The sequence below is a fragment of the Stegastes partitus genome, unplaced genomic scaffold (genome assembly GCF_000690725.1).
Source record: "Stegastes partitus isolate 25-593 unplaced genomic scaffold, Stegastes_partitus-1.0.2 Scaffold867, whole genome shotgun sequence".
NCBI lineage: Eukaryota > Metazoa > Chordata > Actinopteri > Pomacentridae > Stegastes > Stegastes partitus.
Window position 1 is genome coordinate 46,199 of NW_007578598.1, and position 14,800 is coordinate 60,998.

The 14,800-nt window shown below is 40.2% G+C and overlaps 1 protein-coding gene across 1 annotated transcript in view; it reads left to right on the plus strand.

Moving 5' to 3' along the window:
- Positions 1–14,800, plus strand: part of zfyve26 (zinc finger, FYVE domain containing 26) — a 39,685-nt gene that overhangs the window by 2,777 nt on the left and 22,108 nt on the right. Inside the window, exons 2-18 of the mRNA XM_008293256.1 lie at positions 316–591; positions 809–884; positions 1,480–1,566; positions 1,662–1,814; positions 3,339–3,678; positions 5,907–6,031; positions 6,208–6,372; positions 6,488–6,576; positions 7,466–7,617; positions 7,735–7,962; positions 9,776–10,384; positions 10,504–10,668; positions 11,175–11,326; positions 11,460–11,703; positions 12,791–13,054; positions 13,141–13,260; positions 13,428–13,598. Of these exons, the coding sequence (XP_008291478.1) occupies positions 401–591; positions 809–884; positions 1,480–1,566; positions 1,662–1,814; positions 3,339–3,678; positions 5,907–6,031; positions 6,208–6,372; positions 6,488–6,576; positions 7,466–7,617; positions 7,735–7,962; positions 9,776–10,384; positions 10,504–10,668; positions 11,175–11,326; positions 11,460–11,703; positions 12,791–13,054; positions 13,141–13,260; positions 13,428–13,598 (3,331 nt within the window). The 5' untranslated portion in view covers positions 316–400. The remainder of the gene's footprint in view (positions 1–315; positions 592–808; positions 885–1,479; positions 1,567–1,661; positions 1,815–3,338; positions 3,679–5,906; positions 6,032–6,207; positions 6,373–6,487; positions 6,577–7,465; positions 7,618–7,734; positions 7,963–9,775; positions 10,385–10,503; positions 10,669–11,174; positions 11,327–11,459; positions 11,704–12,790; positions 13,055–13,140; positions 13,261–13,427; positions 13,599–14,800) is intronic.

Consider the following 14,800-nt stretch of genomic DNA (forward strand, 5'->3'; position numbering starts at 1 on the left):
ACTTCACTTTGAGCTTCCTGTAAATGTGACTATTACGCATCAATATCCCAGTGTTGCAATATTCTATTATTCAGCCCTAATGTGACAAGAAAATGTCAATTTTTCATGAGTAAATGAAAGCCCAACTAACAAACACTCAGTTCTGAACATTTTGTTGCTGGTGTTTTTCTTTGGCACCAGATAAAATCTTTCTTGGAGATGCCAAAAATTCCTTTCGGCAAGAAAGTCCCAGAGAGCATGTCAGGGCTGGACCAATCTAACCAATCATATCTTTAAAGAAATGATCTCAGGCCTTGTCTTTTCGTTGGGTTCCAGGTGCAGAACGCTCCAGGCTGCTCCTGCTAAAGGTGCGATTTCAGTTGTGACCGCTGAGTAGAGGAGAGTCACGGCGAAGGTGACGATGCATCCGTTTGGCCGCGAAGCCGAGACGTCACTGCAGGACCTGTTTGAGTACTTCAAGAGGTGCCTGCAGCACGCGGAGTGGGAGCTGGCCAGTGCCTGTGTGCCGCAGCTGGTTAACTCTGGAGGAGAACTTTCAGAGCAGCTGCGAGTCATAATCAGAGCTATTGTCACTCATCCTCACAGCTTGAAGTGAGTCACGTGCAAATTATCAGAAGAATTACATGTCATGCAGGATGTTTGTGTGTTTTCCACAGTGGTGCTTTGTAGAAGTTCATTTGGAGCTAAATGATAACATATACTTAAGCATATGAGGCACATAAATTAATTTGTTCTTAAATAATTCTCCTCATTATTTGTGGTACAGCTCTGTTTTGTTTGTGTTTTTGATTCAATGATGGTTTTGTAGATGGGAGTCCGTCGGCAGCCCGCACAGACTGGCCTGGTTTTGGCTGCAGGTGTTGGAGGAACGCACAGAGGAACGGGTAATTCTTTAAAAATATATATTATAATTATTCAAACTAGAAAGGAAACCTAAAAAATTACATTGTGTTGTGTTGTTTATTTCGTTTGTTTTTGTTTTTTTTATGATTGTGATGAGGGATGGATTGTGTTTGATGTTTTAGGATTTTTTGGTGTAAAAACAATTGAATTTTGTTGTATTTTGAATACAGTGACAATAAAGGCATCTTGTGTTATCTATTTTACAGATTGTTGTCATATTGTTGCTGTCAAATCTCATCAGAGATGAAAAAATTTTTTTTTTAAAGCATATTTATTGCTCTGTAACAGCTCTGAATGAACACACATTCCACATTTCTGTCCCAACATGATGGTTTGTTTGCAAAGTAAATTAAAGCTACAGGTGATTATTATCTAATAACTTCATTTTTTCATCACCTTTTTAGACAAAGATTCTGCAGTAAGCAGATTAACACAAATGGGATAAAACCAAGCAGCAGGAACACTAAATGTATTAAAGAATAAACTAAAATAGTCACAATACAAAGGTTGAAAAGACAATATTTTGTTGTGAAATAGGCTGAAAAGCAACTTTACTGTTTTTTCTCTTCACTTTAGGTTTCTCCCAGCGTCAAAAGAGAGCTGGAGTTCCTGTTACTTCTGGAGGAGCTGGAGTCACAGGGCATATCAGAGACTGTTCTCAAGGTCAGTGTTTTACTTTTTTTCTTTTTTAACTCCAGTCTGTAATTGAGCTCACATTTGATAATAAAACTCCTAATTATGTGTAATTTGTGTTCCAGCAGGAGTTGCATCAGGCCTTCTCCAACTCACGTTCTGATCAAAAGACCTCAGAAGAGTCGAGAACAACGGACGCTGCCGTCGAGTCGTGTCTGCAAACCCTGCTGGAGAAAAAGAAGCCGCGACTCGCACAGACGTTGGCGCATTTCTTACAGGTAGAGTGTCATGACTTTGAATAGCCAACGTTTATCACAGTGTCATACTGTTACTTTAGGTGGATGTGTCTTCTTTTGTACTGCGAATGAATGGATTTATAAAGCTCATAATAACTAGGCAGGGTGAAGGCCAACGACTGACACATTTATGTGAATGAAAAACATGATTTTAGATAAAACAAACCAAAATACCACGATGATGTGGCAGTTAGTGTATTCAGTAGTGGAGGTGTGTGAATGAGGGATGTTTATGTTAAATGGCACAAAGCAAACAAAGATGTGGAGGAGAGAAGAGCTCCACTTGGGCTGAAGAAGAGGATGTATAGCAGCTGATCTTTCACTGCTGCCACTGACTGCAGCATAGAGATGGAACATACAGATGTGGTGTTCAAAGTCGGCAGCTGAGTCGGACAGTTTCCTGCAATTTCCAGTTTGTAGATGGTATCAGAAACCCTCAGATTTAACAAAAGGTTATCAGACACGTAAATCAGTTTGTACACAGTCTGACAGTTTTAATTACAACAGAGCAGCCTCGTAAAATGCTCTGTAGGCAACATGTGAGCTCTGTTCATAGTTCAGCCTCACATCACATGAATTCTCATGTAAAGCAGCATCTCGTCAGTTAGTGTATAAATCAGCTGTCCCTCCCAAACCACATGAATGCACTGAAAACAGTAGAATGAAGTGCAAGAGGATAATTTTAATTACTGATCTGTCAGTATTCAGACTGTCATGGGTGAAACATCTGTACAGATGTGACTTTGAGAGCCTTACATCCCTTTACAGAAGTTCTGATGTTGCGAAATACCAAATTTATAAATCAGCCTCAAGTTAATATCCAACGAATTCTTAAAAATGTTCTTCTTTAAATCTTTTTGAAGAATTTTCTGCTCAACCATTTCTGATTTGCCTAAACATTTTAAAGAATAAAATCTGGATTGTATAAAGCTATTTGTTCAACTTTAACTTGATGTATCAATCAATATTTTCTTGATATTTTTTTTTGCGTTTTAGTTTTTTCATACATTGAAATTTGAGGCTATGTTTGACAATATCTCAGAAACTGTTGAAGAAAAAACTTCACTGTTATTTCTCATTATGCCATTGATTCTGAAGTTGCAATATTGGACAAGTAGATTAAATTATCTCTGATCAAGGGTAAGTTGAAATATATTAAAGAGGATTAGACAGACAGGAAACGTTTGAGTGCATATTAACAAAATATTTGAGTGCAGAGGTCACCTAATGGTACCTTCTGCACCATATGTGGCTGCATGTCACAACAACAGAAGCAAAATATATAAAATACTTTTTAATATGAAATACTTGATCCCAAAAATTAAAAAAAACCCAAAAGGGTTTTTATGTGAATTTCAGAACTGATTGAGCAGGTACCACAAGAGTAAAATTATTTGTTGACAGCCTAATCGTAAACATAGCAGCAAAATGTCCAAAATCTCCACATATAGCTCAGAAAATCCTTTAAAGATGTAAAGATTTCCTCATGTCGTCCATCTCCTGCAGGACCAGTCATGCTCGGAGGACCAGACGCTGCAGCACACGTTCATCCAGCACCTGCTGAGGAAGCTGGGGAAGCCGGAGAGGAGAGCGGAGGAGGTGGAGGACTGGGTGGAGGAGATATACGGAGTGCTGGCCGTGATGCCGTGGAGCTCTCAGCGGGGCGGAGGGCAGCTGGAGGCCCTGTGTGAAGCTCTGTGGGCGGCCAGAGACGGACCCCTGAAGGAGGAGAGGATCCTCAGCTGCCTGTTTCGGCCTCGATGCGACGCTCTGGTCACCACCTACTGCTGCACGGCTCTGAGGCTGCAGAGGGATCACCTGCTGAGGAGCTCGCCTCAGACACGAGGTAGGACAAGTTAGCTCTGATGTTTCTCTGTTTGTGGTGCCATGTTAACATCTCCCTCAGATAACTTTACATTCATTAGTAGATGCCAAACATTGTTTCATGTCTTAGGATCAATAACAGATTTTTAAAGTCAAACTCAAGACCTCCCTTTTTATTCACGCTTTCGATTGATTTGACTGGCTTGATGGATTTTATTTATTTATTTCTCTTCTTAAAACTAATTTTCTTAATTGATTTTGCTGTTTAATCACTTTTTACATATTTTAATCTAATCAATATTCACTGTATTACTTCATTTTTATTATTTTCTTATTCTGTTTTCACGATTTTTGACTTCTGTTTTGCCCTTCACCTATCTATCTATATTTTAATAATTATTATTTTATGTAATTTATTTATTTATCTTGTTTCATTCCATTTTATTTCGCCTGGTGTTGTTTAGGATAGCGTTTCCTCAGTTCCTCAATCCCTCTGTTTTCGAGTTCTTCATTTATAACAATGTTATTTTTTATTTCCTTTATCAGTAAAGCCCTTTGTGTTACATTTCATTTGTATGAAAAGTGTCACATAAATAACGTCTGACTGATATATCTGAAGTAAACGACAGATTTCAGTTATAATACGTGATGCTGCCGTTTACTGTATTTGATTTTCCTTTCAGTCAGTCAGACATAACATCTGCATGTCACAGCTGCATGTTCCTATAGATCAGTTCCCTCTTTGAGCTGTTTGTGGCGGTTAGTTTGACTTTTCTTTTGTTTTATTTTCAACGGTATTGGCACTGCTGAGACATGTATAGCACTGAAAAGTCTGAATCGTTGACCCCTTTCCTGTTTTATTCACACTTCTGCTTCTGCGGCTTTAAGTCTGGGTGTCAGGAAAATTCACATGTGACAGCTTCAACCCATTTTCTGCTTGGTTTCGTTTCTTTGGCGGTGTTTGCCTAGGCTTTATTTCACTTTATAAAGTTGTATTTGCCATATTTAGAGTTTATATTGGCTGGAAATGTGTGTGTAGGTTTGAATAACATTGATTATTAAGAAGTCATCTATAAAGAGGGAGGAGATTTTAGGCAAGAAGTCAAGAGTCAGTTCTTGACGTTGCAGCGTGAGGATCTGAGAGACTTGTACAAGAGCCAAACAGCAGATGTTGGGTGTTTTCAGTGTGCAGTGGTTGGTACCAAACATGGTGCGAAGACAAACAACCAGCAACAATGTCACTGGCACCCTAAACTCCTGGATATCTGCAGGAAGCAAAGGCTGATATAGCAGAAGAGCTACTGTAGCAGAAACTGCTGAAAACCTCAAATGCTCCCGGTGATTAAAAAGATGCCAGAACACACAGAGCCTTGAGTTACTTGGGGAACAGATGGCAGCAAGATGCACCATGGGAAGAACTACCTAGACATTGCTGCAGATCACATACACCCCTTAATGGCACCGGTACTCCCTGTTGGTCTCTTTTAGCAGGATAGCACTCCCTGCTGCACTGCAGACATTGTTTAGGAACGGTTTGAGGAACTTGACCAAGAGATCAAGATGCTGACTCATTATGTTGTGGCCTGGCTCCATTAAAGCGTATTTTATTAGTTAATTCAACCAAGTTAAAGCCAAATTAAACAGGCACAGAATTGGTTTTAGAAATCAGTGGCATCAGTTGTGCAGGTGTTGTAAGGTGTAAACTGAAGTATACACAATAGACTAAAGCAGTATAACTAAACCTGGTTGTTCCTGAAGAGTGAAGCAGAGAGAGTTATAAGACTGCAACTAGCATTTTGGTCACCCAGGAACACACTGTGTACCCCTCAAGAGGAGACCCAGGGATCATCACAGCCTCCAAATTCCCCAGATCATGGTCCTAATGAGCATATGTGGATGTACCGTTAACAACAAATCTAATCCATGAAGGCCCCATCTCACAACAATCATGACTTAAAGTGGAAAACCACAGGAGACCTTCAAAAGTCTGTGATTTAGTAACACAAGGGGCACCAACGTAATATTAGGCAACTTGTTTAAATGTTGTGGCTGGTTTCTGTAATAATGTTAATTCTGATTACAACCTGGTGTGTCTCTGTAACGAGGAAAGACTGAGTTTATATCATATCAGGTAACAGTGAATATAGGAATCAGACTTGCATTGCTGGCTTAAATTGTATTTACAGAGCCTTTAAAAACTATTCTTTGTGTTGCTAATCTTCTGTTTGTTTCCATTGTTTTCATTCTCAGTGGACCTTCCCGAAGCAGAGAAGCTGACCCTCAGTTTATGCTGCCACAAGGATCGTCCCTCTGCCTGGAAGTCCATTTACTTTGAGTGCCTTAGCAGTGGAAAACACTTCCTCGAGCAGGTCTTGGTAAGAAAACCACCGTAAACTTTGTAATACCAGTTTACTAACCAGATTTAAATTCCTACGGGAAGCAATCGAGCGCACAGAGTCCAGGATTGTTGCGTCCTGGTGGTCGAGTCAAGGTGGTTAGCAGCTGCATGTGATGAAACGCCGTAATGTGATAAGATGGTTCCTTCCTGTAGGTTACTGCACTCGACCTGATTAAACACGAGGAGTTCGGTCAGCTGAAAGACTTGCTGCAGCTGGAGTTTCAGCCGTTGTCTCGGCTGCTGCTGCTGCTCGGATGGACTCAGTGTCGCAGCTTGAACTCGGCCCAGTCGCTGCTCAGCATCCTTCACAAAGAGCAGGTCAGAACCGGTCACTTAGCTGCATGTTGCTCATCGTCTCTGGTAACTGCTCACAGATCTGATATTTTTACCATTTGTCCCTTGTGCTTTGCTGACAAGATATTTGTCATTTCAGGTGGCAGCCAATGACTCTGTTCTGCAGGAGTTTGCCAATCTTTTGTCATCTCAGCTCGAAATACTTGAATGGTGTAAAAACAACAATCCGTAAGCATTTGTTTTTTTTCCTGTCATTTAATTCTAAACCAATCAGTCTTTTTTTTTTCCAGTTCAGTTTTATTTAGACGATGCAGGGTCACAACATAAGTCATCTCAGTGCACTTTGTTTTGTGAAGTTAAGACAATATCAAATTATAGAAGAGAGAAACGCAGTAAATTTGACGAAGTTAGTGACAAAAAAAACTCCCTTTTAGAAGGAAGAAATCTTCAGCAGAACCAGGCTCAGGGAGGGCAGACGTCTGCCTCGACTGGTTGGGTTGAGGATAAAGGGGAGAAACGAAAGGACAGCAGAGAGAAATTCATGCATTTGTTTCTTCCAGACTGAATAATTATAATGCTATTTTCTCCAGTGATCCTAGTTTTGCTACTGAAAGTCTGCTGCACCTTGAATTTTGACAAAAACATTTAATCATAAAACATCTATTTTGGCCAAGCTTAAGCTGATTTTGAAGACCTGCTCTGTGTAACTTCATGTGTAACTTTAATACGCAGAAATGAGTGTTTAGGGGTTTATTTAATGAGCGGAGAGTGACTTTAAGGTCTCTTTTTTTTTAAATTACAAGGCCTTACATTGCCACACCTGAACACAAACACCAGCATTACCTCTTGGGTTTCTCAACATTGACCTCCTAGTTATTCATTCAATTAACAATAAAATCTATTGGCTTGACCTCATATTCGATGTTAAAGAACCACGTTCAGTTAAAATCTTTGAATAAAGACTGATTGCAGGTTATCCTGAAATTCAGAATTTACTTGGCTTCTTTCCAAACTTCCCTTTAACTTCATTTTATCTGTTCCTCTCAGCATGTTGCATTGTGATTCTGCACTTTACATAAAACTGATTGATAATTTTGTGTTTTTGCCCTGTGTGCAGAGGGATTTCCACGGAGGCGTTGTTGGCGCAGCTTCACGCTCTAGACAATCACTCAGCCCTCTATATTCTGCACTCTCTGACTCCTTTAGCTCAGTTTGAAGAGCGCAGGATATTAGATCTACTGCAGCAACTGCCAGATTCACCAGAAACAGGTTTGCGTTGTGCACTTTTTATTGTCTAAACAAGTCTGGAATGATAACATAGGATGAATTTGATGGGGTGCACTAACAAAATGTGTGATTAATTTTTTTTTTTAATATTTCTTCCAGAGGACACTGAGGCAGTCAGTCCTGTCAACCCTGGTGTGCAGAGGAACATCGTTTTGTTTCAGGGCTTCTGTGCCATGAAGTACGCCATCTACGCGCTCTGTGTGAACGCACACAAATACTCAAATTGCACAGAGTGCGAGTCCATGCAGCAGCAGCAGCAGCAGCAGCAGCAGCATCAGAACTCAGAAGCAGAAACGGACCAAAACAAAACCGCATCATCCTCAGAAGGTACGGAGGCTGTAGCTCTCATTTCTGCAGGGAAGATTTAGTTGAATGACAAATTGTAGAAAACATACTTGTCTGCTAATTTTAGCTAATTATAATCTCATTTGTATTACTGTCAAAGTTAAGTCACACGAGTGCGCTAACTTGAAATAACAAAAGTTAAATATCAGAAGAACATCTGTAAAAACTTAACACAAACACAGGAAATTCCTTGTGTGATAAAAATGGACTCTTACTGGAATCACGTTGAATTTAAATATTTTACTGTATCATCTTTTTTTTTTGTCTTTTTTTGTCTTTTTTCTTAAACATGAGAGATATTCGGAATATTTAGGTACCAGAGAAATTTAAAACAAAGCTTTAACATTATTATAAACATTTGTCTCCTCGGTATAATGCCTTAAATTTAAGTGGAATGTCAATCCTACATCTTTTCTCCCTGCATTTCTTCAGCTCTTCCTAGTAAAGGCTTTATTGAGCATTATTTTGACCAGTGTAATCTCCAACACTCTGTATCTTGATATTGGAATCACACATTTTAGCTTTCAAACTACAAGCAACCACAAAGAAACATTATTTAACTCAAGTGAACATTTATTAGAATCATGTTTTTGTAACTAAGACCTTCTCTGTAGAAGTTTCAATGATGTTTCCAGGGTGTTTTTTTTCTCCTCCCAAGATTTTTTGTGGTCATTTTTATGTCCTTGCCTGCCCTTCTTTAATCAAGAGCGTGGTCTTTCAATTTGAGAGCATTTTTTCTCCATTTACTGATCACATTTTGGAATGCTATATTTCAAAACTCTGCCCTCTCTCTCTCTCTCAAACAGCCTCTGCTCGAGTGCAAATCTGCTCTGCTCTAAACTGTTAGTCTGCACTCACATATACTGTTGCTGCACGAACCTCCTCGCATTCAGACTTAAACTCTGTGCAGTGATGCTGCTTCAGTGCGCTCACGAAACTGCTGCTTTTGGATTTGTGCTCTCACACGTGGATCTGTGGGAGAGAAGTCTGTCAAGATTCCAAAAAAATGCCAGTTATGACATTTAATCCATTTAAAAGGGACACTGTGAAAACAATTGACTTAATTTTCACCTCTGGCAAGGCAAGGGGAGGCCAAAGCAGAGGCTACTAATAAAAAAAAATAAGGATGCTGTAAATATGGGCTCTGGTATATGTATTTAGAAGTCCTACAAGAATTTAATTCAATTTAATTTAACTAACTAACCGCAAGTAGTTTCTGCTTACTGTGACCTCATTTTCAATTACATTATAATATATGAAATGTAATATAAGTCCTCTATGGAAACAGCACAACCATGGCTAGAAGTAGAGAGAATTCAGAAGTGTCTTCTTTACAGTATGACACAGTTATAATGCCATAAAACAGGGGGAAAAAAGAAAGTTTAATTTCCTTTAATATTTATCTTACAATAAGTGAAAAAAAACAAACTGGAATCAACATTTTGACTCTACATAAGATGAGATGAGTCACTAATGGCTTTGCAGTTTCACAGAGGAACACATACCTTTCTTTTTTTTTTTTTACAGGATCTGGTACAAACTGTTTCTATTTCCCAATTTTTTAAGACAATTTCACTTCAATTTTGCCATCAGACGATGGGTTCAAGGACCATTGGAAAGTTTAAAATTGCTGATTCTTTCTGTTTTGCAATTTCTCTAATCATATAAATGGTGTTTTTTTGGGCAATTTTTTTGATTTTCGTCTATTTTTGAACTCTGTGAACTGTCTTTTTTGTCTTGCATAGTTCTGAACAACATGCTGACGTTGTTATTGTCTTTTTGTTGTGGTTCCCAGGTTGCAGTTTGGTGTTCCAGCACTACCTGTCGGAGTGTCAGCTCTACCTAGAAACTGTGCCTGCCATGTTCCGCCTGGAGCTCCTGGAGAATATCTTCTCCCTCCTCTTTCTGTCCACCGCTGACTTTGCCCAACAGTTTCAAAAGGACACAAACTCTAATCTGAGCACAGGGAATGACACTCAGTTAGACAAGTTATCAAATACAAGAAACTCATATGTAGAGTCGGACACTAAAGCAAAGACTGGTGAGACTGAGGACAGAAGGAAGGAGAACCAGAAGCTGCATTCAAGCCCAGCAGCAGCCCACCGTCATCACCTGGACCTGGGACACTTCATCCAGGGCTGCAGGGGCTTTCTGGTCGACGTGACTGCCATGGAGGGCTTTCTGAAGCTGCTGAAGGAAGGGCTGGAGGGCATGTGTGTGGTGGGTCAGCAGGAGGGACAGGAGGCGGGAAGAGCGCTGCCTCGAGAGGCCGAGGCGGCGGCGAGCCTGGGCTGCTCGGTGACCCCCGAGACGTTCGGGGCTCGGCTGCAGAGGCTGTCCAAACGGACCGCGGAGGCTCAGTGGAGGCTGCAGATCATCACCAGCAACCAGGGCAGCGGAAGTGGTGAGCCAAGGACATTTCTATTCACCTCAAACCCACAAAACGTTTGACTAGTGGCTCGTTTTAATATCCTGTGTGTCGGCCGAACATTCTTTGAGCTCTAAAGGTAAATGTACTCACAGGTTCAGAAAGCCCTCTCCAGATGTCAGCAGTCAGTTGTGCTGCCACGTCTCTGGGACGCAGCAAGCGCTCGAGCCTGAGGAGGAGGAGGAAACCAGGGAGGCATTCAATAGAGAGACACTCCTCTGTAGAGAAACATAATGGAGAAGTTAGCACGAGTGCATCAGGTAAGACATAAAACCAGTCTGTCTCTTATATACGTACATGCTCTGATTTGGTCACTGTAAAGCACATTCAGTCTAATTGTTTTCACAAAATCAAGTCACTATTATTTAAATACTGTAGAACATTAAAAAGAACAGACGTTAACCTGAAGTGCTTTTCAGTAGAGAAATAAGGCTGACGTTACAAATTTATCTAATGAGATAAGCCTTTATTAATGCTACATCTGGGAGATTTGCAGTGTAGCGAAAGGTGTAGTTAAAAAAAATTAAAAATCATGTAAAATAAAAAAGAAATTTGCACGAGTAGTGTTGATATTTTACAAATGTGGTGCTTTCAAATGTAGAAACTCAGATATTGCACAGATTCTGCTAAGCGTGTGCAGTTACAACATTGCACAGGGTTATTCTGTATGTAGGAAAATAGAGAATTTGCACAAATTTCTAAGTAGATATTAGGAAAACAATGGTTATTTCTGTTGATTTATCAGTTTTAATTCACCCTTTGTCAGATGGAGGAGGCGGACCGGCAGCAGCTTGTGTTGAACTGGAGTTTTGTCCGTGTGGAGGTTCCCACAGCTGGCTGGTTCCTGCCATGTTGTCGCCTCCAGAGTCTCTGCTCATGTCCTGCATCCGCAGAGGAAACTTCATGGAAGCACATCAGGTCTGTGTCCAAGCTGGACCCACAAAAAAACCCCGAACCTCCTGTTTTACCATCACTGTTTCTACCATAAACTGAATATTACAAATAACACTATCATCCCTTATACTCTCCACATTTCTTGGCTTCCCTGCAGGTGTCTGTGGTGTTTGATCTGGAGGCGTCGGCCTGTTGTGGCGAGCTCGTGTTCATGGAGCGCTACAAAGAAGTGCTGGTGGAGCTGGGGCAGGTGGAGCAGAAGATGGAGCACCAGTCCATGTCTTCGTCCTCGTCCTCTTCGGAGGGTTTGGGTTCAGCAGCTGCACCAGGCCCAGGGAGGGGCCGTCTGGGCAGCAGCGGCCGATCAACGCTGCAGGCGATTGGAAGTGCTGCTGCTGCAGGTTTGACGTTAATGTCTGACTTTTTTCTGTCTCCTGCTGATAAAATGCAGTGTGGTTCTTCATTTCAGCAGTAAAAGTTGGTCTTGTCCACTTTGTTCCCCCAAATCAGTATGATTTCCAAGTTGCATTGTTTATTTGGATCCGTGTCTACTTACATGCAGTCATACATTAATGCTAGTTGTTTAGAAAAGGTATTAAAATAGACTCATAAATGCAAGATGAACCATTGTTCTACCTGATTTTTACCCTTTAATGCTTTGGTCCGTTGCTGTTTTTCTTGATAAAGTGATGTGCGCTCGCAGTTTATCCTCTGAATCACACACAAGCAGTTTCTGTGTGTTTGCTCCTGTTACATTTCTATTCACTGTTTATTTATTTTTCACTGCAATATAAAGTCCTGCACCTCTATAGAAACAGCACAACTATGGTTACAAGAAGTGAGAACTCAAATGTCTTCTGTGCATATCAAATCATAAAATAACGAAAGTTTAATTTCTGAAATCATCACTTATGACATTTTTTAAGTGCCCACAAGTGTTGCCAAGACTGGAAAAAAATAATGGCTCTACATACTATAGACATTTTACTGCTTGTATTTTATTAATTTTTTTACTTGTCTCCTAAAACAAATCCCATAACTTTTGTCATGTGACTGTTGGGTTTTTCAGTTGCTCCAAGGATGCAGAATTTGTTGTTTTTTACTAAATCTGACAGTGAAAACTAAATTTGAAATGAGGCACGTTGAATAACACGATTATGATGAAGTTTTGGTTCATTTTCTGACTAATCCATGTTACACATGATTAGTTAAAGAATTGTCCAGTATTCTTAGTTTTTTGTTGTTTCTGGCTCTAGATAATGATAGAATTTTGGCTAGTTTTTTAAGATAGAATGCATTTCAAACCCACTGGCAGGTTATGGGCTCTAGAGGGTTACGGTTATATTGCAGTTTTATTTTATTATGTACATTTGTTCATATTACATGTACACACAAACTTTTTTTTTTTTTAACCTTGAATACTTGTATTGACAAAACAAAGCACCATGCATGGTAGATGACTCATAGATCCGACTCGTTCCCCTCCAGGTGTGGCCTTCTACTCCATCTCCGACATAGCGGACCGTCTCCTCAGCACCCCTGCTCACCCGCTGCCCTCACTGGAGGAAGGCTACTGGCTGAGCCGCTGCTCTTCAGATGCCCCTGACCTCCTGTACACGCTGCTGGCGGAACTCAGCCCGTCTGCCATGGCTGCCTTCGACCTGGCCTGCTGCCACTGTCAGCTCTGGAAGACGTCTCGGCAGCTGCTGGACACGGCGGAGCGCCGACTCAACAGCAGCCTGGAGGCTCGAGGTATGACGCTCTGGATGCTGCAGGTTCAAAACCAAATACAATTTTATGTTTTTTTGTGCATCTGACATCCCTGTCTGCTTCCCCAGGAGTAAGAGTTGACCCTAAAGTGCCTCATGCTGAAGGGATCTGTGGATTTCCAATGATATTACATCAGATAAGCAAGATCCTGAATCATTCATCCACTCATAAAGGCTCCGTCAAAACAGGTGAACGCAAACACTCAAGTCAGGCTCACATTTATCTTACAGAAGCTAAAATTATATTAAATGTTTTTTAGTTGGCAATAGCGTGTCAGCAATGGATCTAATTCACATTTTATAGATAAATTATTTACAGAATAGTTCCTGTGTTACTGATCCACTCTTGTTCGTAGAAGCCGGCGGGGACGACCAGGTGTTTTCTGGCCCATTTGGTTGCTGCATCCAGGAGGTGCTGCTCTGCTGCCACCCAGCACTGACCGAAGAGTGTATTTCCGCTCGGCTCAGCCTCGCTCAGCGTCTGGAGAGCACCCTGCACAATCTGAGCACCGCTACAGACGGCACAGGTCGGCACTGCTCACATGGATGTCAAGAGGCAGTAAAGTTGGCGTACAGTGTGTGTTGGCAGTCAGATTGGGTTTTAATGTTTTACTTTAAATGAGTTGTATGTTCTCCCATCATGTATATTGTCTATGATGGCATATTAGGACCATTTTAGGGGTGGAAATAGCATGAAAATTAACATTTTTATGGAAAACTACAAGTTTAGAGGGAAAAAAAAGGATATTTTCTTCGATAGTTAGAAATTTCCCCCGAAAAACTCCTTTTTTTTTTAGTGAAGATTTAAATTGCTCTACTTGGAATTTTTGGACTAACCTTATTAAATCATAGAAACCAGCCGTGAGCAGGTAGTGTCATAGTAAGTGCCCACGTTAGTTTGATTTTTACTTTTTTTTTATTATTAGTGATCATGCAGTTTAATATGGTTCGAACACAGATCATGAAATTGAGGCTTTGCACAAAGAGTTTATAGCTGTTGCTCATTTTTGATTCTTGTCCTTTAAATACACAGTACAATTAAAATACACATCTTTTATTTTCATAAAACCACAATACACTACAGATACAAAAATGGAATTAAATTCCAGAGACAAAATTCATTAATTGTGATGTGTAAGAGATAAAAATAGCTGCAGTTAGTTTAAATTAGTAAGTAACGTAGGTGTAATTTGTAAGGTGGTGCATCATCATGGAGCTTGACCTTACAGCTGTGTTGTTTGTTGTTGTCCTGAAAACTTCCACTTTCTCCAAATCAGAATGTTGTTTTCTTCTAATTGGGCCCAGATCACAGCAACGTCTCTTTAAAGTCCGGATGTTTTTAATGTGGTGATTCTTTGCTAAAATCACGAGTATTTCCTTATCACTAAATCCAATTTCAAAGTAGAATTTGATTATGTCATCCACTGCTGGCGTGATACATCACTTCAAGTGGCAGCGTCTGGTGTGATGATGTTGATCCAGACTTGCAAAGTGAAGCCACGTGGTTCCTCAACCAAAACCAACAACCAAACAAACAAGCAAAAAACTTTTCAGATTTTATTTCATTTTTTTGTAAATTTGTGAATTTGATGTCTGAGAATTTTAGTGTTTTTCTTGAAAATGTATGACTTCACCGTAACTTTATGGAATATCAGCCCCTCTAAACATAATTAGTTTAACCTTCTATGACTTTATAATGCTTTTATACATACCAAACACAATAAAATAA